At 34.7% G+C, this 24,094-nt stretch overlaps 1 protein-coding gene across 7 annotated transcripts in view; it reads left to right on the forward strand.

Moving 5' to 3' along the window:
• Positions 1 to 24,094, forward strand: part of LOC134706357 (uncharacterized) — a 40,441-nt gene that overhangs the window by 6,403 nt on the left and 9,944 nt on the right. For 3 of the 7 annotated variants that reach the window (XM_063565227.1, XM_063565225.1, XM_063565228.1), the window contains exons 2-9: positions 3,009 to 3,150; positions 9,346 to 9,485; positions 19,593 to 19,740; positions 20,187 to 20,323; positions 20,894 to 21,029; positions 21,624 to 21,719; positions 22,109 to 22,245; positions 23,946 to 24,037. In XM_063565227.1, the coding sequence (XP_063421297.1) occupies positions 3,009 to 3,150; positions 9,346 to 9,485; positions 19,593 to 19,740; positions 20,187 to 20,323; positions 20,894 to 21,029; positions 21,624 to 21,719; positions 22,109 to 22,245; positions 23,946 to 24,037 (1,028 nt within the window). Of the gene's footprint in view, positions 1 to 3,008; positions 3,151 to 9,345; positions 9,486 to 14,093; positions 14,120 to 14,187; positions 14,220 to 14,787; positions 14,820 to 18,464; positions 18,482 to 19,592; positions 19,741 to 20,186; positions 20,324 to 20,893; positions 21,030 to 21,623; positions 21,720 to 22,108; positions 22,246 to 23,945; positions 24,038 to 24,094 lie in introns of those variants that run through there. The other 4 variants (XM_063565226.1, XM_063565230.1, XM_063565231.1 and 1 more) reach the window with 4 other exon arrangements.

A 24,094-nucleotide genomic window follows, 5' to 3' on the forward strand; every position in this document is an offset into this window, starting at 1 on the left:
AATTCCAATATTCCGACTTCACGGTTAGGTAGCTGATCCCAAGTTTCACATCCATAAATTGCAGTTGTAAGGATAACTCTTTTCCATATCAAGTTATTTGTTAAGGCACTCATCCCTCGTTGATCAACACCAACACTAATTGAATCGACTGAAGTAGACACATACGTATTTTAAAAGGGTCCAAAATCATTCATCAGATTAACCTGAACTTTGAGGACAAAATATGCCCCTACCGGACCAACTCCGTTGTGTATTATGCAGAGATTGAAATTAAAACTAGTCTCTATTGTTTTAAAACTACTCGTTGAAAGAAAATATATATAAATAACTAATATAAGGAATATATTTTTAAATATACTATTTTCAAAGGACACTGAATTTGCAAAGGACACTCATATTGCATAATCAATCATGTAAAGCACACATATAATTATATAAAGCAATATTATAGAAATGACATAAACCGTGACATATAAATCAGTGTTATAAATAGAACATAAACCGTGACATCTAAAGCTCTAAAGAAAGTATATAAACCGTGACATCTTAGGCTCTAAAGAAAGTACATAAACCGTGACATATAAAGAAATATTATAGAAATGACATAAACCGTGACATATAAATCAGTGTTATAAATAGTTCATAAACCGTGATATATAAAGCTCTATAGAAAGTACACAACCCGTGACATCTAAAGCAATATTATAGAAATGACATAAACCGTGACATATAAATCAGTGTTATAAATAGTACATAAACCGTGATATATAAAGCTCTATAGAAAGTACATAAACCGTGACATCTAAAGCTCTAAAGAAAGTACATAAACCGTGACATCTAAAGCAATACTATAGAAAGTACACAAACCGTGACATCTAAAGCTCTATAGAAAGTACATATCTACCAAAGCATATGAAACAATCACATCTTTATAAAACACATACTTTTTACGAATAAAATGTAATATCACAAGACACTTTATTGCCAATTTAGTCTTACTGTAGTAGGCATTTTCAGTGTCTTCAAACTAATCAATTTCAATGTCTCTGTATTTCCATGTTTGTCAAACACACATTCAACCTGCTGCACACTGGATTTGTTGACATCTGGTATATCCCTCTTGTCGTCAAAGTTGTTCCATGAGACCTCACACTGGAGTTGTTGACATCTGGTATGTCCCTCTTGTCGTCGAAGTTGTTCCATGATACCTCACAATGGAGTTGTTGACATCTGGTATGTCCCTCTTGTCGTTGAAGTTGTTCCATGAGACCTCACAATTGAGTTGTTGACATCTGATATGTTAGTCTTGTCGTGAGAGTTGCTCCATGAGACCTCACACTGGAATTGTTGACATCTGGTATGTCCCTCTCGTCATTGAAGCGGTTCCATGAGACACCATTCAGGAGTTGTTGACATCTGGTATGCCTTCTTGTCGTTGAAGTTGTTCCATAATACCCCATTTTGGAGTTGTTGACATCTGCTATGTCCCTCTTGTCGTGGAAGTTTTTCTATGAGAACCCACAATGAGTTGTTGACATCTGACATGTTAGTCTTGTCGTTGAAGTTTCTCCATGAGACTACACGGGAGTTGTAGACATCTGGTATGTCCCTCTTGTCGTTGAAATTGTTCCATAATACTAAATATGTAAGGATTTTGAATTTTTAGCCTTTTCTTGATTTTTAAATGTTAACATTCTACTTGGTCTTTCTGTTTTAGTTTAGTGAGATAAATCAATATGAACAGTACCAGTTAGTGAATGTGAAAAAACACGTCTTCAAAATTTTCAATTCAAGTTATTACATAAAATTGTATATACAAACTCTTTTCTTTATACATGTGGTTTAATAGAAACAGAAATGTGCACTTTTTGCACTGAAACTAAAGAAAGGTTAATGCATATTTTTTGGGAATATACAGCAAAAATATTTGAATAGCACTCTCAAGGATTTATTATTAAAATGTGGATTTAGCCTTAAACATATAGAGGCAAAATATGTTATTTTTGGTATTGGGAATGTTTTTGACCCATATAATGTAGTACAACATACAATGTTGATTTTATATTTATGTGCCAGTCTGCCTAAGAATCAGGCAGTGGTGAAAACATGACCATAAAACCCCACCCAATTTGACGTTGATTTCAGTTCATAGTATGTAGTTATGCACAAAAATAACATTCATTTCTGTTTTCTGTTCTGGTAATAGAAGATACAATTTGGTTGAAATGCACTAGAAATTAACGAATAAGGGGAGATAACTCTGTGATTTTCTATCATTCTAACCAATTTTCTAACGACACACACAAACGAAAGACTAATTATTTTTAACTCAGGATGATGATTATTATTAAGATGAATGATTAGCTCGGTGTTTTTTTTTTATCATGTTTTGATTTTTACCTAAATTGCCTGATTCTTACAAAGACTGGCACCTATAGCTGTAAAAAATCAGAAAAAAACCTTCTGTGAAAGGTAGTATTGCATATTTAAAATACTGTATAAGAATAGAACAACAAACAGCAAATTTCTTATCACCTACAGAAAAAGAATATATAGATAAAAAAAATGGTTGCCATTACAATCTGTCAAAGGTGATTTAAATATTTTATATAACTGGTACGAAAATTATTGTTATATTTTGTCTTATGTCTTGCTATTAAGAGTTGTCATATACATATAATAATAATATCTTTAAGACCATACTTGAAACTGTAATTGTGTGTAATCCTGCTTGATTGTTTTCTGTCTTTATGTCAAAAATAAACAAATTACAAACAAGTGAATGTATGAGTTGTTGCTGTCTAGTTTTGTAATGAAATTGAGTCATTCTCCAGTTTCATATTAGTATAGTAGTTGTTGAAGCATCTTGGTGCTTTAGCTATAGGAGCTTAACTTTTGTAGCATATACTGACATTTCTTTATAACATCAAAATCATATTTGTCGCTAAAACGCCCATCCTTTTTCAAATATTGTTTTATTGTATATTTTATTTTTGTATATTTGATAGATGGGCAACAAATCTTCTCAGAGTTTTAAAGATCCTTTGATGTCAGAAAAATGTCGAAATGCAAGAGAGAAAATTAGTGTCGCACGTGAGAAATTCTTGTCAGCTTTGAAAGAAGAATGTGACCAACACGATGGTGATATAGGTAAGATATATTTTTCTCACACCGATCAAGAAAATCAGGCTTTTCGAGCTTTCTAAATAGTTAAAATTTAACTGTTGAGAGTGGAGTAATAGTGGTGGAATCTGTTTCTCTAATGATTTTTATCCTTCCTTTTGAAGAAACTGTTTACTTTTTATGTGATTTCATGAAACATGGTCGCCTTTTTCAATCATGACGTCACAATAAGAAATTATAATAGAAACCAAGAAAATTTAACGTCACAATGAAACTTCCACCAATCATTTGCCGAGAACAGATGATTTATTCACTAGTGAGGAGGAATATTTTCTCACACCGATTAAGATATATTAAAAAAGCACAAAAAATTGAGAAAAAGAAACAGCAAACCGACCAAAAAGTAGAAAACAGCCAATGGCAAATAAAAAATAAAAAAGTCTGCACCAGGAGATGGTCTGAAGCTGAGGAGCAATCATTTAACTTAAAAAAAAAGGTGGGAGGAGAAGCAAAATGGTCGATTCCAGAATGTACTAGTTATTATTAAATGAAAGTCACAATAAACTCCAACACAAATAAACGACTCAAAATTATAATAAATAAGAAAATACAAGACAATGGCATAGGCAAAGTATCGGGACAGGTGCAACAAATGCGGCAGTGTTAAATATGTTTTGTGAGATTTCAACCTTCTTCTTTACCTCTAACCATCGGGTTTATTTTTGTCTCTTATTTCTAATTTATCCCACATTAACAGAAACAAACTTCTGGCCCAGCTTAAACCCTAGTTTAACCCAAGATAACAAGAATGTGTCCAAAGTACACGGATGCCCCACTCGCACTACCATTTTCCATGTTAAATGGTTTAGATAGATATAACACAATGGGTAAAAGATCTAATTTGGCATTAAAATTAGAAACATCATACCATATGGGACATGTGTACAAAGTTTCAAGTTGATTAAACTTCAACTTCATCAAAAACTACCTTGACCAAAAACTTTAACCTGAAACTCGCACGTTCATTTTCTATGTTTAGTGGACCTTGAAATTGGGGTCAAAAGTCTACCTTGACCAAATTTTTAACCTGAAGCGGGACAGACGGATGGACGCATGGACGGACGGATGCACGGTACGACGAACAGACGGACGCACAAACCAGAAAACATATTGCCCCTCTACTATCGTAGGTGGGGCATAAAAACAATTAAGATGATATAAAGTGTTTGATATGTGACATTGACACAGAACACATGAATGGAGTTGTGAAAAATTAAGTACCGTTTTAATTTGCAATTCAAAAAATAATTAAACAGTGTGGCCTTGTAGAAGAGGAATGCTCAATTAGCTTGTCTAAGACTTCAGAAGTACAAAGACCTTTTCTATATCAGCTCAGAGTTCTTGGGACATGGAGATGGAAGAGGTGTTACCTGCTTCATCTTGTGGCACCTTACAGGGTGCTTTGTGAATTATACATTGATTTTAATGATTTGCAATATACATCAGTTAATCTTCTTAATGCCTTCTTATACAATTATGTAAGCTATGAGTCGTATTAATACACCGAGATGTAACCATGATTTATTAGGGACCCTGGATAAATTATTTCGACTCAGAATCGATTCTTTCTTGCTTTTGCTTAAGTATGACGATTTTGTGTATACAACCAAATTACCTTTTATAATTAGATAAATATTTATCAAGTCTAAGAGAAACCCCGTTTTTTTTCATAAAATCAGGAACAACTTATAAAACTGAATTATTTCCAAAGTATTGTTATCATGGACCAAACGGATGCTTATATATGAGACCAGTATTGTTATTATGGATCAGACGTATGCTAATATGAGACCAGTATTGTTATTATGGACCAAACGTATGCTAATATGAGACCAGTATTGTTAATGTGAGACCAGAATTGTTATGGACCAAACGTATTCTAATATGATACCAGTATTGTTATCATGGACCAAATGTATGCTAATATGAGACCAGTATTGTTATCATGGACCAAACGTATGCTTATATGAGACCAGTATTGTTATTATGGACCAAACGTATGCTAATATGAAAACATAATTGTTATCATGGACCAAACGTATGCTAATATGAGACCTGTATTGTTATCATGGACCAAACAAATGGTAATAAGAGACCAGTATTGTTATCATGGACCAAACGTATGGTAATATGAGACCAGTATTGTTATCATGGTCCAAACGTATGTTAATATGAGACCAGTATTGTTATCATGGACCAAACGTATGCTATTAATGAGACCAGTATTGTAATCATGGACCAAACGTATGCTAATATGAGACCAGTGTTGTTATCATGGACCAAACGTATGCTGATATGAGACCAGAATATAGGGTTATTGCATGAATATTGTCCCAAGTAGAATTTTATATTGCACGAGCTTGCGAGTCCAATATATTTTCTACGAGGGACACTATTCCCCAATATTCATGTAATAACCCTTTTATTGTATAGCAATATAATATTTGAAAGTAAAAATTGGTTAAAACTAAGATTTTGTCATTGATGACGTCATGCATTTTGAAGATTTATTGCGCTAGTGCAATATTAGAATTTATTGCACGCTAACTTTTGGTTACTTTCTGTTGGAAATATTATATTGCTATACAATAATTGTTATTATTGACCAAACGTATGCTAATATGAGACCAGAATTGTTATCATGGACCAAACGTATGCTAATATTAGACCAGAATTGTTATCATGGACCAAACGTATGCTATTAATGAGACCAGTATTGTAATCATGGACCAAACGTATGCTTATATGAGACCAGTGTTGTTATCATAGACCAAACGTATGCTGATATGAGACCAGAATATAGGGTTATTGCATGAATATTGTCCCAAGTAGAATTTTATATTGCACGAGCTTGCGAGTCCAATATATTTTCTATGAGGGACAATATTCCCCAATATTCATGCAATAACCCTTTTATTGTATAGCAATATAATATTTGAAAGTAAAAATTGGTTAAAACTAAGATTTTGTCATTGATGACGTCATGCATTTTGAAGATTTATTGCGCTAGTGCAATATTAGAATTTATTGCACACTAACTTTTGGTTACTTTCTGTTGGAAATATTATATTGCTATACAATAATTGTTATTATTGACCAAACGTATGCTAATATGAGACCAGAATTGTTATCATGGACCAAACGTATGCTAATATTAGACCAGAATTGTTATCATGGACCAAACGTATGCTATTAATGAGACCAGTATTGTAATCATGGACCAAACGTATGCTTATATGAGACCAGTGTTGTTATCATGGACCAAACGTATGCTGATATGAGACCAGAATATAGGGTTATTGCATGAATATTGTCCCAAGTAGAATTTTATATTGCACGAGCTTGCGAGTCCAATATATTTTCTATGAGGGACAATATTCCCCAATATTCATGCAATAACCCTTTTATTGTATAGCAATATAATATTTGAAAGTAAAAATTGGTTAAAACTAAGATTTTGTCATTGATGACGTCATGCATTTTGAAGATTTATTGCGCTAGTGCAATATTAGAATTTATTGCACACTAACTTTTGGTTACTTTCTGTTGGAAATATTATATTGCTATACAATAATTGTTATTATTGACCAAACGTATGCTAATATGAGACCAGAATTGTTATCATTGACCAAACGTATGCTAATATGAGACCAGAATTGTTATCATGGACCAAACGTATGCTAATATGAGACCAGAATTGTTATCATGGACCAAACGTATGCTATAAATGAGACCAGTATTGTAATCATGGACCAAACGTATGTTAATATGAGACCAGTGTTGTTATCATGGACCAAACGTATGCTGATATGAGACCAGAATATAGGGTTATTGCATGAATATTGTCCCAAGTAGAATTTTATATTGCACGAGCTTGCGAGTCCAATATATTTTCTACGAGGGACAATATTCCCCAATATTCATGCAATAACCCTTTTATTGTATAGCAATATAATATTTGAAAGTAAAAATTGGTTAAAACTAAGATTTTGTCATTGATGACGTCATGCATTTTGAAGATTTATTGCGCTAGTGCAATATTAGAATTTATTGCACGCTAACTTTTGGTTACTTTCTGTTGGAAATATTATATTGCTATACAATAATTGTTATTATTGACCAAACGTATGCTAATATGAGACCAGAATTGTTATCATTGACCAAACGTATGCTAATATGAGACCAGAATTGTTATCATGGACCAAACGTATGCTAATATTAGACCAGAATTGTTATCATGGACCAAACGTATGCTATTAATGAGACCAGTATTGTAATCATGGACCAAACGTATGCTTATATGAGACCAGTGTTGTTATCATAGACCAAACGTATGCTGATATGAGACCAGAATATAGGGTTATTGCATGAATATTGTCCCAAGTAGAATTTTATATTGCACGAGCTTGCGAGTCCAATATATTTTCTATGAGGGACAATATTCCCCAATATTCATGCAATAACCCTTTTATTGTATAGCAATATAATATTTGAAAGTAAAAATTGGTTAAAACTAAGATTTTGTCATTGATGACGTCATGCATTTTGAAGATTTATTGCGCTAGTGCAATATTAGAATTTATTGCACACTAACTTTTGGTTACTTTCTGTTGGAAATATTATATTGCTATACAATAATTGTTATTATTGACCAAACGTATGCTAATATGAGACCAGAATTGTTATCATTGACCAAACGTATGCTAATATGAGACCAGAATTGTTATCATGGACCAAACGTATGCTAATATGAGACCAGAATTGTTATCATGGACCAAACGTATGCTATAAATGAGACCAGTATTGTAATCATGGACCAAACGTATGTTAATATGAGACCAGTGTTGTTATCATGGACCAAACGTATGCTGATATGAGACCAGAATATAGGGTTATTGCATGAATATTGTCCCAAGTAGAATTTTATATTGCACGAGCTTGCGAGTCCAATATATTTTCTACGAGGGACAATATTCCCCAATATTCATGCAATAACCCTTTTATTGTATAGCAATATAATATTTGAAAGTAAAAATTGGTTAAAACTAAGATTTTGTCATTGATGACGTCATGCATTTTGAAGATTTATTGCGCTAGTGCAATATTAGAATTTATTGCACGCTAACTTTTGGTTACTTTCTGTTGGAAATATTATATTGCTATACAATAATTGTTATTATTGACCAAACGTATGCTAATATGAGACCAGAATTGTTATCATTGACCAAACGTATGCTAATATGAGACCAGAATTGTTATCATGGACCAAACGTATGCTAATATTAGACCAGAATTGTTATCATGGACCAAACGTATGCTATAAATGAGACCAGTATTGTAATCATGGACCAAACGTATGCTAATATGAGACCAGAATTGTTATCATGGACCAAACGTATGCTAATATGAGACCAGAATTGTTATCATGGACCAAACGTTTGCTTATATGAGACCAGACTTGTTATTATGGACCAAAAGCTATGTCAATATAAGACGAGCATGCTACTATAATACGTTGATGTTGTGGTTATAACAAAATAAATCCTTCACACATTACTAATTAGTTAAATGTATCCGTACATTTTTTGCATAATTTCGATGATATTTATTTTAATTAATTATTGGTCTTTTATGCTCTTCAACTTTTGGCCTTTTAAACATTTATTTATTCGAGCGTCACTTATGGTCTTTTGTAGGCGAAACGCGCGTCTGGCGTAAATATAAAATTTTAATCCTGGTAACTATGATGAGTTTATTTACAACCACTGGGTCGATGCCACTGCCAGTGAAGATTTATTTCCCCGAGGGTATCACGAGCCCAGTAGTCAGGACGTCTGTGTTGACTTGAGTTATCATTAATATGATCATAATAATAAATTAATTGTAAACAAAACTTTGATTTTTTTAAATACAAAGACTTTTCTACTTCAGGAATATATTATCTTAGCTGTATTAGGCAAAACTTTTAGGAATTGTTGGTCTTCAATGCTCTTCAACTTTTGGCCTTTTAAAATTTTTTGATTCGAGCGTCACTCAGTCTTCAGTACAAAAGTTGACATCTTTGTCAAAATTTATTTGACGTGAATACAACAACATTCAAGAATTTGAATTAAATGACTATCCGGTTATGTAATGAGTAATTTGAAAAGTTCTGTATTTTAGATTTTGATTACAACTCTCTACCGCATCATGGGGATGAAAATTGTATCGAGATTGATCCAACACATTACAGTTTTCCTTTTGAGAATCTGGTTCTAGAAGGAGGAGGAGTCAAGGGTCTGGTTTACGGTGGAGCTGGAAAGGTAAAGTATTAAGTCACATTTAAGACTTTTTATCAAATACTGGCTGTTGCAAGGTGAAAGAGTCTACAGTTGTTTACTTAGAGTCAGAATAATGTATTCAAATGGGATAACAGGCCTTATGCATCAAAGCATCAGTGCTTTTCCTTCTTTTTCTGTTTGATAAACCTAGCATGTATCACTTTAAAAAAGACATCGCTCGCTCCTCTTGCAGACCAGTGGCCTGTTCACTAAAACTCATTTTCAAGAATTTTTTAAAAACAGAAAAAGGACTAGGGGCTATAAGGGCCATTTTTGGCCCCACCCACAAATTTCATTTAATTTGTCATGTTGTAAGTCTATACCATAGACCTTCTGAAAATAATTGAATTTTGGGTCTAGCTCGTTTATTCTGTTGCCTAGCAACCACTAAAATGGCGGGGTTAAATTCATCAAATATGATTATTATACAGCTTTAATATATCTTTATTTGAAATTGAACCTGTTTAGCATGTAGTGAACTTTTCACTTGTACACTATTTAAATATAACATAATTAATTGCACATTTTTGCCAAATTCACTGTTGTTTCTCCCTAGCAACATATCTATGCCCATGGCAACCGCGATTTTTTTTCTATTTACAAGATTTAATTTTAAATATATTGAAACAGAAATGCCCACAAATGGGGCTTAACAACAAAGCTGGGTCACATTTTAAAACGTACACTTCATCTTTACGCATGATTATAAAACTATTCAAAACATAACCTTTAAAAAGGCAACAGACATGTAGTATGCTTACAGACTTCAGGCTCTTGTTTCTATACATGGAAAGGTCAATTATCCATATATATAATCCCCAAGGGTGACTGGGGTATAGAAATATGGTCACTTGGTCTTCTCCCGACCGGCAGTAACACACTTGCCGAAGTGGGGCGTCCGTTTGGCTGTGCGGGATGTATCAAGTTCACAGTCACGTCCGGTCAGAAGGAGGACGTTAAATCCGATGCCTCGTGTAAAGAGATGGCCACGCTCTTTGCGCGTTTAGAACCCTTGCAACAACTCTCTGAGGGGTCCGTAGGTGGCCTGTTGCAAGGCAAAATTTCTGTCCCTATCCAATATGCCCTCTTTTGCCGGTGGCAGTCCAAATTTCTCCGACCTTCATCCCAGATGACCTCTATTGTATCAACCTACCTATTGTATTTATTGTGAACTTGTTCTCGTACTGAATATGCATGAAATATTTGCCACTGGACGTTAAGCAACCAACAATCAATCAATCAATCCATATATATATATATATACATTTGCAAATTTACAGATCTTACATTGTTGGGTTGATGTTTAGACGAGTTGTATATACATAATGTACATAGCCATGTATCACCATCACTGCTGGTGATACAATGGATAAATCTGTTGTAGAGTTGTCACAGGCTCAGGCGTACTTATATAAGTATATATTTCTACATGTTTATACGGATATATGGATAGTCTACCTTATGCTGTTTCCATTTTTTACCATCAAATTTTTAAGAACTTGTTCTCTATGCACATTCCCCACAAAGACACATCCAATTGGAATATAGGTAGGATCATTTTCGAAATAAATTATGGAAATTTTAGTAAAATACCCCCCCCCCCCCTTTTCGTTACATAAATCATGGATCTGACCCAAATACCAGAGGGAGAAGATTGCCCCATTCAAACAACAAATTTTGAATTTATAATTAGCAAAAACATCAGAAATGTACAGATTTTGTTATATTGAAGGTCTATCTAAAATTTCATAATAAAAAAAAATGTCCTCAAAGTTGTTATTGACTGCCTTACACATGAAGGTCATTGCTGTCGGATTTTTTTAAAGAAACTTAACTAGATATACTTAAGAAAATATATAATTAGGAATACACTTTACATTCATAAACAAAAAAAATAAGTTTCTATAGTCATAAGAATGTATAAACTAAACTTTGTCAGATGAAAAGGTCCAATTTGGACGGCAAATTTCAGCTTTTTATTGCTCCGCTTGGCTATAAAAAATATAAAAAAACTATTGCACCAACCTTGCACCAAAAAGATTTGTTATCCGAAGTTTGATATGTATGAACTTGTCAAAATGTTAAAATTTCTAATTGGTGCAAGCATGGTGCGGTGGTAAAAATTTAGAAAAACATCAAATTTTCGGTATTTTTGCTTATTTTCCCAATAATGACGTCATTTACACCTACTATTGTGACGTCATTGAACCTTTTTAAGTTAAGTAAAAACATTTTTTTTTAAATCATTTACTCATATTCTAGTAATTTATGGAGAAAAATCTGCTCTGTTAGAATTTTTATTATCTTGTAAATCTGGGGCCATTTAAGGCCATTAAAGCCCCTACTCCTTTCGCTCGCTCGCTCCATTTTTTTTTAGAGCAAATGTCCGAACTATTTATCAATTTGGTGTGGCCTAATGATGTTAAATCTGGTTCTAGAAGAAGGAGGAGTAAAGGGTATTATTTGCGGTGGAATTTGGAAAGGTTAAGTAATGTGTAGATCTAGTCAATGGTTTTATTTTCGGTGGAGTTTGAAAAGTAAAGTAATGATGTAAAATTTGGTTCTAGAAGGATGAGGAGTCAAGGTTATTATTTACGGTGAAGTTGAAAAGGTAAATTAATGTGAGGAGTCAAAGGTATTATTTACGGGGGGAGTTGGAAAGGTAAAGTGATGTGAGGAGTCAAGGTTATTATTTACGGTGAAGTTGGAAAGGTAAAGTGATGTGAGGAGTCAAGGTTATTATTTACGGTGAAGTTGGAAAGGTAAAGTAATGTGAGGAGTCAAGGGTATTATTTACGGGGGGAGTTGGAAAGGTAAAATGTGATGTGAGGAGTCAAGGTTATTATTTACGGTGAAGTTGGAAAGGTAAAGTGATGTGAGGAGTCAAGGTTATTATTTACGGTGAAGTTGGATAGGTAAAGTGATGTGAGGAGTCAAGGTTATTATTTACGGTGAAGTTGGAAAGGTAAAGTGATGTGAGGAGACAAGGGTCTTGTATACGGTGGAGTTGGAAAGGTAAAGTGATGTGAGGAGTCAAGGTTATTATTTACGGTGAAGTTGGAAAGGTAAAGTGATGTGAAGAGTCAAGGTTATTATTTACGGTGAAGTTGGAAAGGTAAAGTGATGTGAAGAGTCAAGGGTATTATTTACGGTGAAGTTGGATAGGTAAAGTAATGTGAGGAGTCAAAGGTATTATTTACGGTGAAGTTGGAAAGGTAAAGTGATGTGAGGAGTCAAAGGTATTATTTACGGTGAAGTTGGAAAGGTAAAGTGATGTGAAGAGTCAAGGGTCTGGTTTACGGTGGAGTTGGAAAGGTCAAGTAATGTGAGGAGTCAAAGGTTATTATTTACGGTGAAGTTGGAAAGGTAAAGTAATGTGAGGAGTCAAGGTTATTATTTACGGTGAAGTTGGATAGGTAAAGTGATGTGAGGAGTCAAGGTTATTATTTACGGTGAAGTTGGAAAGGTAAAGTGATGTGAGGAGTCAAGGGTATTATTTACGGTGAAGTTGGAAAGGTAAAGTAATGTGAGGAGTCAAGGTTATTATTTACGGTGAAGTTGGAAAGGTAAAGTGATGTGAGGAGTCAAGGGTCTGGTTTACGGTGAAGTTGGAAAGGTAAAGTGATGTGAGGAGTCAAGGATCTGGTTTACGGTGGAGTTGGAAAGGTAAAGTGATGTGAGGAGACAAGGGTCTTGTATACGGTGGAGTTGGAAAGGTAAAGTAATGTGAGGAGTCAAGGTTATTATTTACGGTGAAGTTGGAAAGGTAAAGTGATGTGAGGAGTCAAGGTTATTATTTACGGTGAAGTTGGAAAGGTAAAGTAATGTGAGGAGTCAAGGTTATTATTTACGGTGGAGTTGGAAAGGTAAAGTAATGTGAGGAGTCAAGGTTATTATTTACGGTGAAGTTGGAAAGGTAAAGTAATGTGAGGAGTCAAGGTTATTATTTACGGTGAAGTTGGAAAGGTAAAGTAATGTGAGGAGTCAAAGGTATTATTTACGGTGAAGTTGGAAAGGTAAAGTAATGTGAGGAGTCAAGGGTATTATTTACGGTGGAGTTGGAAAGGTAAAGTAATGTGAGGAGTCAAGGGTCTGGTTTACGGTGAAGTTGGAAAGGTAAAGTAATGTGAGGAGTCAAGGGTCTGGTTTACGGTGAAGTTGGAAAGGTAAAGTGATGTGAGGAGTCAAGGATCTGGTTTACGGTGAAGTTGGAAAGGTAAAGTGATGTGAGGAGTCAAAGGTATTATTTACGGTGAAGTTGGAAAGGTAAAGTGATGTGAGGAGTCAAGGATCTGGTTTACGGTGGAGTTGGAAAGGTAAAGTGATGTGAGGAGTCAAAGGTATTATTTACGGTGAAGTTGGAAAGGTAAAGTGATGTGAGGAGTCAAGGATCTGGTTTACGGTGAAGTTGGAAAGGTAAAGTGATGTGAGGAGTCAAAGGTATTATTTACGGTGGAGTTGGAAAGGTAAAGTGATGTGAGGAGTCAAGGATCTGGTTTACGGTGAAGTTGGAAAGGTAAAGTGATGTGAAGAGTCAAGGGTCTGGTTTACGGTGAAGTTGGAAAGGTAAAGTAATGTGAGGAGTCAAAGGTCTGGTTTACGGTGGAGTTGGAAAGGTAAAGTAATGTGAGGAGTCAAGGGTCTGGTTTACGGTGAAGTTGGAAAGGTAAAGTGATGTGAAGAGTCAAGGGTCTGGTTTACGGTGGAGTTGGAAAGGTAAAGTGATGTGAAGAGTCAAGGGTCTGGTTTACGGTGAAGTTGGAAAGGTAAAGTAATGTGAGGAGTCAAAGGTCTGGTTTACGGTGGAGTTGGAAAGGTAAAGTAATGTGAGGAGTCAAGGGTCTGGTTTACGGTGAAGTTGGAAAGGTAAAGTGATGTGAGGAGTCAAGGGTATTATTTACGGTGAAGTTGGAAAGGTAAAGTGATGTGAGGAGTCAAAGGTATTATTTACGGTGAAGTTGGAAAGGTAAAGTAATGTGAGTAGTCAATGGTATTATTTACGGTGAAGTTGGAAAGGTAAAGTAATGTGAGGAGTCAAGGTTATTATTTACGGTGGAGTTGGAAAGGTAAAGTGATGTGAGGAGTCAAGGGTCTGGTTTACGGTGAAGTTGGAAAGGTAAAGTGATGTGAAGAGTCAAGGGTATTATTTACGGTGGAGTTGGAAAGGTAAAGTGATGTGAGGAGTCAAAGGTCTGGTTTACGGTGAAGTTGGAAAGGTAAAGTAATGTGAGGAGTCAAGGTTATTATTTACGGTGAAGTTGGAAAGGTAAAGTGATGTGAGGAGACAAGGGTCTGGTTTACGGTGGAGTTGGAAAGGTAAAGTGATGTGAGGAGTCAAAGGTATTATTTACGGGGAGAGTTGGAAAGGTAAAGTAATGTGAGGAGGCAAGGTTATTATTTACGGTGAAGTTGGAAAGGTAAAGTAATGTGAGGAGTCAAGGTTATTATTTACGGTGGAGTTGGAAAGGTAAAGTAATGTGAGGAGTCAAAGGTATTATTTACGGGGGGAGTTGGAAAGGTAAAGTAATGTGAGGAGGCAAGGTTATTATTTACGGTGAAGTTGGAAAGGTAAAGTAATGTGAGGAGTCAAGGTTATTATTTACGGGGGGAGTTGGAAAGGTAAAGTGATGTGAGGAGTCAAGGGTCTGGTTTACGGTGAAGTTGGAAAGGTAAAGTAATGTGAGGAGTCAAGGGTCTGGTTTACGGTGAAGTTGGAAAGGTAAAGTAATGTGAGGAGTCAAGGTTATTATTTACGGTGAAGTTGGAAAGGTAAAGTAATGTGAGGAGTCAAGGGTATTATTTACGGTGGAGTTGGAAAGGTAAAGTAATGTGAGGAGGCAAGGTTATTATTTACGGTGAAGTTGGAAAGGTAAAGTGATGTGAGGAGTCAAGGATCTGGTTTACGGTGAAGTTGGAAAGGTAAAGTAATGTGAGGAGTCAAGGGTATTATTTACGGTGAAGTTGGAAAGGTAAAGTGATGTGAGGAGTCAAGGATCTGGTTTACGGTGAAGTTGGAAAGGTAAAGTAATGTGAGGAGTCAAGGGTATTATTTACGGTGAAGTTGGATAGGTAAAGTGATGTGAGGAGTCAAGGTTATTATTTACGGTGAAGTTGGAAAGGTAAAGTGATGTGAGGAGTCAAGGGTATTATTTACGGTGAAGTTGGAAAGGTAAAGTAATGTGAGTAGTCAATGGTATTATTTACGGGGGGAGTTGGAAAGGTAAAGTAATGTGAGGAGTCAAGGTTATTATTTACGGTGAAGTTGGAAAGGTAAAGTAATGTGAGGAGTCAAGGTTATTATTTACGGTGAAGTTGGAAAGGTAAAGTAATGTGAGGAGTCAAGGGTATTATTTACGGTGAAGTTGGAAAGGTAAAGTAATGTGAGGAGTCAAGGTTATTATTTACGGTGGAGTTGGAAAGGTAAAGTGATGTGAGGAGTCAAAGGTATTATTTACGGTGAAGTTGGAAAGGTAAAGTGATGTGAGGAGTCAAGGTTATTATTTACGGTGAAGTTGGAAAGGTAAAGTAATGTGAGGAGTCAAGGTTATTATTTACGGTGAAGTTGGAAAGGTAAAGTGATGTGAGGAGTCAAGGTTATTATTTACGGTGAAGTTGGAAAGGTAAAGTGATGTGAGGAGACAAGGGTCTTGTATACGGTGGAGATGGAAAGGTAAAGTAATGTGAGGAGGCAAGGGTATTATTTACGGTGAAGTTGGAAAGGTAAAGTGATGTGAGGAGTCAAGGGTATTATTTACGGTGAAGTTGGAAAGGTAAAGTAATGTGAGGAGTCAAGGTTATTATTTACGGTGAAGTTGGAAAGGTAAAGTGATGTGAGGAGACAAGGGTCTTGTATACGGTGGAGATGGAAAGGTAAAGTAATGTGAGGAGGCAAGGGTATTATTTACGGTGAAGTTGGAAAGGTAAAGTGATGTGAGGAGTCAAGGGTATTATTTACGGTGAAGTTGGAAAGGTAAAGTAATGTGAGGAGTCAAGGTTATTATTTACGGTGAAGTTGGAAAGGTAAAGTGATGTGAGGAGACAAGGGTCTTGTATACGGTGGAGATGGAAAGGTAAAGTAATGTGAGGAGGCAAGGGTATTATTTACGGTGAAGTTGGAAAGGTAAAGTGATGTGAGGAGTCAAGGGTATTATTTACGGTGAAGTTGGAAAGGTAAAGTAATGTGAGGAGTCAAGGTTATTATTTACGGTGGAGTTGGAAAGGTAAAGTGATGTGAGGAGTCAAAGGTTATTATTTACGGTGGAGTTGGAAAGGTAAAGTGATGTGAAGAGTCAAGGTTATTATTTACGGTGGAGTTGGAAAGGTAAAGTGATGTGAAGAGTCAAGGGTATTATTTACGGTGAAGTTGGAAAGGTAAAGTAATGTGAGGAGTCAAGGTTATTATTTACGGTGAAGTTGGAAAGGTAAAGTGATGTGAGGAGTCAAGGTTATTATTTACGGTGGAGTTGGAAAGGTAAAGTGATGTGAAGAGTCAAGGTTATTATTTACGGTGAAGTTGGAAAGGTAAAGTGATGTGAAGAGTCAAGGTTATTATTTACGGTGAAGTTGGAAAGGTAAAGTGATGTGAAGAGTCAAGGTTATTATTTACGGTGAAGTTGGAAAGGTAAAGTGATGTGAAGAGTCAAGGGTATTATTTACGGTGAAGTTGGAAAGGTAAAGTAATGTGAGGAGTCAAGGTTATTATTTACGGTGAAGTTGGAAAGGTAAAGTAATGTGAGGAGTCAAGGTTATTATTTACGGGGGGAGTTGGAAAGGTAAAGTGATGTGAGGAGTCAAGGGTCTGGTTTACGGTGAAGTTGGAAAGGTAAAGTGATGTGAGGAGTCAAGGGTCTGGTTTACGGTGAAGTTGGAAAGGTAAAGTGATGTGAGGAGTCAAAGGTATTATTTACGGTGAAGTTGGAAAGGTAAAGTAATGTGAGGAGTCAAGGTTATTATTTACGGTGAAGTTGGAAAGGTAAAGTAATGTGAGGAGTCAAGGTTATTATTTACGGGGGGAGTTGGAAAGGTAAAGTGATGTGAGGAGTCAAGGGTCTGGTTTACGGTGAAGTTGGAAAGGTAAAGTGATGTGAGGAGTCAAGGTTATTATTTACGGTGAAGTTGGAAAGGTAAAGTGATGTGAGGAGTCAAGGTTATTATTTACGGTGAAGTTGGAAAGGTAAAGTGATGTGAGGAGTCAAGGTTATTATTTACGGTGGAGTTGGAAAGGTAAAGTGATGTGAGGAGTCAAAGGTATTATTTACGGGGGGAGTTGGAAAGGTAAAGTGATGTGAGGAGTCAAGGTTATTATTTACGGTGAAGTTGGAAAGGTAAAGTGATGTGAGGAGTCAAGGTTATTATTTACGGTGAAGTTGGAAAGGTAAAGTGATGTGAGGAGTCAAGGTTATTATTTACGGTGAAGTTGGAAAGGTAAGTGATGTGAGGAGTCAAGGTTATTATTTACGGGGGGAGTTGGAAAGGTAAAGTGATGTGAAGAGTCAAGGTTATTATTTACGGTGAAGTTGGAAAGGTAAAGTGATGTGAGGAGTCAAAGGTATTATTTACGGGGGGAGTTGGAAAGGTAAAGTGATGTGAAGAGTCAAGGTTATTATTTACGGGGGGAGTTGGAAAGGTAAAGTAATGTGAGGAGTCAAGGGTCTGGTTTACGGTGAAGTTGGAAAGGTAAAGTAATGTGAGGAGTCAAGGTTATTATTTACGGTGGAGTTGGAAAGGTAAAGTGATGTGAGGAGTCAAGGGTCTTGTATACGGTGGAGTTGGAAAGGTAAAGTAATGTGAGGAGTCAAGGGTATTATTTACGGGGGGAGTTGGAAAGGTAAAGTAATGTGAGGAGTCAATGGTATTATTTACGGGGGGAGATGGAAAGGTAAAGTAATGTGAGGAGTCAAGGTTATTATTTACGGGGGAGTTGAAAAGGTAAAGTAATGTGAGGAGACAAGGGCCTGGTTTACGGTGGAGTTGGAAAGGTGAAGTCATGATGTAGATCTAAAAGAATGTAAAAAAAGCAGTCTTTCTTGGTTACAATACTATTAAATGATTTAGTGCTAAATGTTGACATTTTTCCTGTTATGTCTGTTTGTTTTGCTCACACCTATTTCAATATATTGGAATTCTATGATACTGTCTAAGTGAAAGGTTTAGATAGTTATAACACAGGGTTGCATGTATCCAGCATATTTCCATACCGACATGCCTGTACATATTCAGGAACATGATATTTATTTTCTATCCGTTTGATGTTTTTGAGCTTTTTATTTTGCCATTTATAAATTGAAATTTCGGTATTTTAGATATTTTACGTTTTTCGCATATTCGCTCAATATTAAGATAAAGTTTAGAATAAAAATAGGGAATGTGTTATAGCGAAAAACCCGATTTTAGAACAGACAACAGCTAAAGGGGACCAATGATTCTTCAATGTAGCGAGAAACTCCCGCACCCGGAGGCGTCCTTCACGGCAGTTGGCCCCTAAACAAATATGTATACTAGTTCAGTGATAATGGACGTCATACTAAGCTCTGAATTATACACAAAAAACTATGTTTCTGACGATTGAAAACCAAAACATTCAAAATGTTTTCCCAAATACAGGTAGCTTATCACTGAAGGACAATATCCTTGTTATTTCGTAAATTAAAAAAAGTTTTGTTAACATGTAATTTATAATGATGGCCATATCATTGATTTATTATGTCAACAATGAATTGCTGGATACTGGGTTAAGTAATGCAAGAATGGTAACATTACTCGACGTCGTTTTTTCTATAATTTCAATCGACAATGACAACGCTTCAAAGCTTTGCACTTTTTTTTTATTATACATCTAACATTTTGAAGTTAAACAATCTATTTTAAGAAATAGACTGTTAAGATTACTGATTATGTATTTTTGACACAAAATGTTATTTCATCATTATCATAATTTATTGAAATAATAATTGTCGTTGCCCAAGAATGTCAATTCTTGCAAAATGTATGATATCTTCAATGATGGTCATGAGTAGCTAATGCTATTAAATAGTGAATTTTAATTCTGGTCAATGTTTAAATAAACCATGTTATATTTTATATTTGAAGGAGCTAGAAGAACATGGAATTTTAAAACAGATTCACAGATTTGCTGGCGCCAGCGCAGGCGCAATAAGTGCTGCATTGTTCGCTGTCGGATTCAATTCATACGATGTTGAGCATATAATGAAAGTTGACCTAGAACCTATTATTTGTGGTTAGCGCAATACTATGATTATATAGTTAATACTATACACATTGAAAACTATTTTAGAAACGAAAACACTTTAAAATGAGGTAACTTATTTATTTTTTTTAATTTAGATGATGCCGATGAATTTTATAGAACTGTACACCAATGTGATAAAAAAAAATATGTGGTTGTTGTCCTCCGAGAAGCCCGTTGCGGAGGACATGGAAATACCGGGCGTTCGTCCGTCCGTCGGCTCTCACGGGTACAATGCCTGCCAGATTTTTATAAAACTTATACTATTATTAGATTAATATAATGAACATCTTGGACAAGTTCTATAATGGTGAACAATCGAGTTTTTCAAAAGAGTTTTTTTCTCTTAGACATATAACATACATGAAACGCGGTGCCATTGAAAGTCGGTTCTTTTAATAAACATTTTAAGACACATATTATTATATTTGTTATAGATGCACCCTATGGTTACTTCAGCCTGATCCCAAATATGATATCAGGCTATGGTTGGCATCCGGGAGTCAAATTGATGAAATTTCTTGGGGAAGTTATATCTATGAAGACTGGTGACCCAGATATAACATTCGCTGAGGTATAGTAAACATTATATTTTATAATTTTTGAATAATAATGGATCATAGAACTTTGTTCTCCAAGAAGAAAACACAATTTTAGAGAGAAATTTTAATCATTCGAAGATAAGATACAAAATATACTTTTCTGATGGAACTTCATACCTGCAAGAGGTTATTATTGCGCCCAACTTAAGCTTCAGGTTGTGGCATACATATGCATTTTGAATTAAAAATGTTTTGCGAAAATAATAGTAGTGCGTCAGGTCTCTTTGTGCAGTCTTTGATTCGATGTGTTGACCATATGTTCTAGACGAAGATGTGTTTAGATTTCTTTTTTAAAGGAATAATACATGCACATACATCTGAGCTAATACTAGAATGTTGAATACTTCCAAAATTTCGTTAAAAAAATCATTTGGCTTTAAATCATATTTTGCTTGTATGTGGTGGTAAATTATGTAATGAATAAATGTTTTAAATTTATACACTAGTTTCGATATTGAATTGTGATTTTTTTTTATAAATAAAATTCATTTTCAAATTGAAATTTATCAGTGTTCAAGAAAATTGGTTTTTTGTCATTGTAGGTATACAAACAATTTGGTAATGAATTGTGTATCATCATTGCGAATGTCAATACAATGTCAGAAGAATATTGTCATGTAAAAACAACACCAGATATGCCTGTTAGATTGGCAGTCCGTATGTCAATGTCTATTCCTGGTAAGATGGTATAACAGTTAGAAAACTATGAACATTTTTATTGATATAATGATAGTAGTAATGATAGTACAAGATTACATATTCGTATAAAATATGGTATAACAGTATACAAATAGAGTGAAATTTACATCATGTACATGTATATGGATGTACACCATTGATATATTATCGATTTAGAGAAATCAAATCCGGGTAAAAAACTAAAACCGAGGAAAACACATCAACTATAAGAAGTAGACAATACTCTTTGGGTGCTTTTAGGTTTAACTTCCTGTCTATTTTTTATTTGTACTTATAATTGTTTTCCTCTTTCCTTAAACATGAATTCCCCTCTTTCCTTAAACTTGAATTTCTGTTTTCCTTAAACTTGAATTTCTGTTTTCCTTAAACATGAATTCCCTCTTGCCTTAAACTTGAGTTCCCTCTTTCCTTGAATATGATTGCGATGCATATAAATCTTTGAATGTTATTTCCTGACATGCTATATGAGATTATATGTATATCTACTTCAAGACATCAACTCTGTCGCGTTCAGTGACTTTGATTTAAAGCAACATTTGTCGCTGTTAAAATGTTAGCTCTTATTTGTTTCAGGTTTGTTTCAAAGTTTACAGAGTAAACTGTACCATAAAACAAATAACTATGTAGATGGTGGAGTTTTTTGTAACTACCCTATTCATTGTTATGATGGTAAGTGTAAAATCATCTTATATTGATCCTTTTAAAACTAATCTCCAATGCCAAAATCAATTAATCAATAGTCTAAAAATGTAATCAATAGTTTGGGAACTTTTGCAATTTATGATATAAAATAATCAGAGATACCAGTCATACAATTGTATACGCCAGATGACGTAGCTTTAAAATGACGCATCAATAACGTTCGATAAAGTAGAAGGAACCAACATTATGAAAGGTGCTTTTACTATATTATCTTTTATTTCAATTTATCAATAACAAACATATAAAACTAAGTATGTGTATTTTACAAAAAAATATTCTCGAATAAAGAACGAATTACTTGTAAAGAAACTAATTTCCTGAAAATCAATGGAGATCGTTTTTATATCTTTGTTTAGGCTGGTGGCTTTCGATGAAGCAAAAAGATAGTTTCTTACATAGAATTCAGCCTATCGGTAATATAGTATCGCTGATGGATAGAAACAACAGGTTTGAAAGTGGAGCGGATTCAACAAAAACCCTTGGGTGCATTGTTGTAAGTAGATCCTAATGAAACTGGTATTATCAAAGAAGATAAACATCTAGTCATCTAAAACATAAGTTAAAAAAAATTAACACTCCTGGAGAAAAATAACAAATGAAAAATTCCAAAATCAAAGCTCCAAATATGTTTGAAGTTTACAACCCTAGACAGACATAATACTGAAATGATAATAAATTTCTCTCGACTTTACAAGATTTAAATCCATTTCTACATAAAAAAATGTCTGTACCAAGTTAAGAATATGACAGTTGATATCCATTTGCTTGATGTGTTTGAGCTTTAGATTTTCCATTTGCTTAGCGAATTTTCGTATATAATTTACCTCCTAATTTGACATCTTTGTTATTTTACTTTGCACCCTTACAAAATATTATTTTTAACAAAATTAGTTTATTTATTAATGATCTTACTCCTTATATAGAATGGAATTGGTAAGTCTAAAAAAAAGTAATTTTTTTTTAATAAAGGGAGGACAATACCATAGATTAAAAAAATAACTCATGCCTAGGACAAAAATAGAATATGATACACATAAAGCAAAATTTGATTATATGACGCATTCAGTTCGTCAAAAGAAAGAAGGGACGATAATTAAAACATATGTCTAACCGATTGTGACGCAAATATATCAAAACGGGCATTAAGAAGCAAAACGATAAAAAGTAAAAATTAAAAAAATGACCTAAACTAAATGATAGTGATAACCAGTCCAGAAGGCCGAGATCTCCAGACCACACAACGTAGATATAGGTGCATTATATCACAGAAGTATGGAATTATGCCCCGTAGATATAGGTGCATTATATCACAGAGTATGGAATGATGCCCCGTAGATAAAGGTGCATTATATCACAGAGTATGGATTGATGCCCCGTAGATATAGGTGCATTATATCACAGAAGTATGGATTGATGCCCCGCAGACATAGGTGCATTATATCACAGAAGTATGGATTGATGCCCCGCAGATATAGGTGGTTTATATCACAGAAGTATGGATTGATGCCCCGCAGATATTTAATTTGGATGAACAGCTTACAAAGACGCTAATGAAGTAATGGAAAAAATGACGTCATTTTATAGAAAAATCGTTTCACAGATGATGTTGGATATGTTGCTCATGTCGTTACTAGAATTCCCTTCCCTTTTTGCGAGTGTGACCTACCGAATTATACTATTTACCGTGTTTCTTATAACATGATTTTTATAAAATGGAGAATGAAAATGGGAACATGTCAAAGAGACAACAACCCACAAACCGACCAAAGAGCAGAAACAGCCGAAGACCACCAATGGGTGTTCAACACGGCGAGAAAAAATCGCATATTTTACTTGGCCCTTTTTTTTTGTCGTTTGTGTCATGAATTTGCTTTGATATGACTGTTTTATATTCCTTTTATTTACTCAACCCTTTTTGTGTATGATTACTTTGATACCTGCTTACTGAATGACCTGAAAATTTATGGTAACATGTTGCCCTTTTAAAAAATGAGACAAGCAAATTATTTGCTGAACTTGAAATACATTTCATCGCACTGCTTGAGTGAAAATAAAATGATTAAAAAGTATTAGGAACATTTTAATCTAGAGAACCTTTTATATGATAAGAAACAAACTTATGTATTCTTGCAACATAAGAAAACATGGCTTCTTGTGTTGCGTTTCAGCTAAGAATTAGTTTTCTTTTGGCAGTTTTCTCTTGATGAGGACGAATATCATAAACAATTGGTATTAAAGAAATCTGGCGTTCCCATGGGAAAATTACCGAATACGAAATTGGCAAGGTAAAGTAAATGTCTGTTAAGTGACAGCTATTTTCGATCTATACTAGTGAACAAAAG

This window comes from Mytilus trossulus, chromosome 2, assembly GCF_036588685.1.
Source record: "Mytilus trossulus isolate FHL-02 chromosome 2, PNRI_Mtr1.1.1.hap1, whole genome shotgun sequence".
Lineage (NCBI taxonomy): Eukaryota > Metazoa > Mollusca > Bivalvia > Mytilida > Mytilidae > Mytilus > Mytilus trossulus.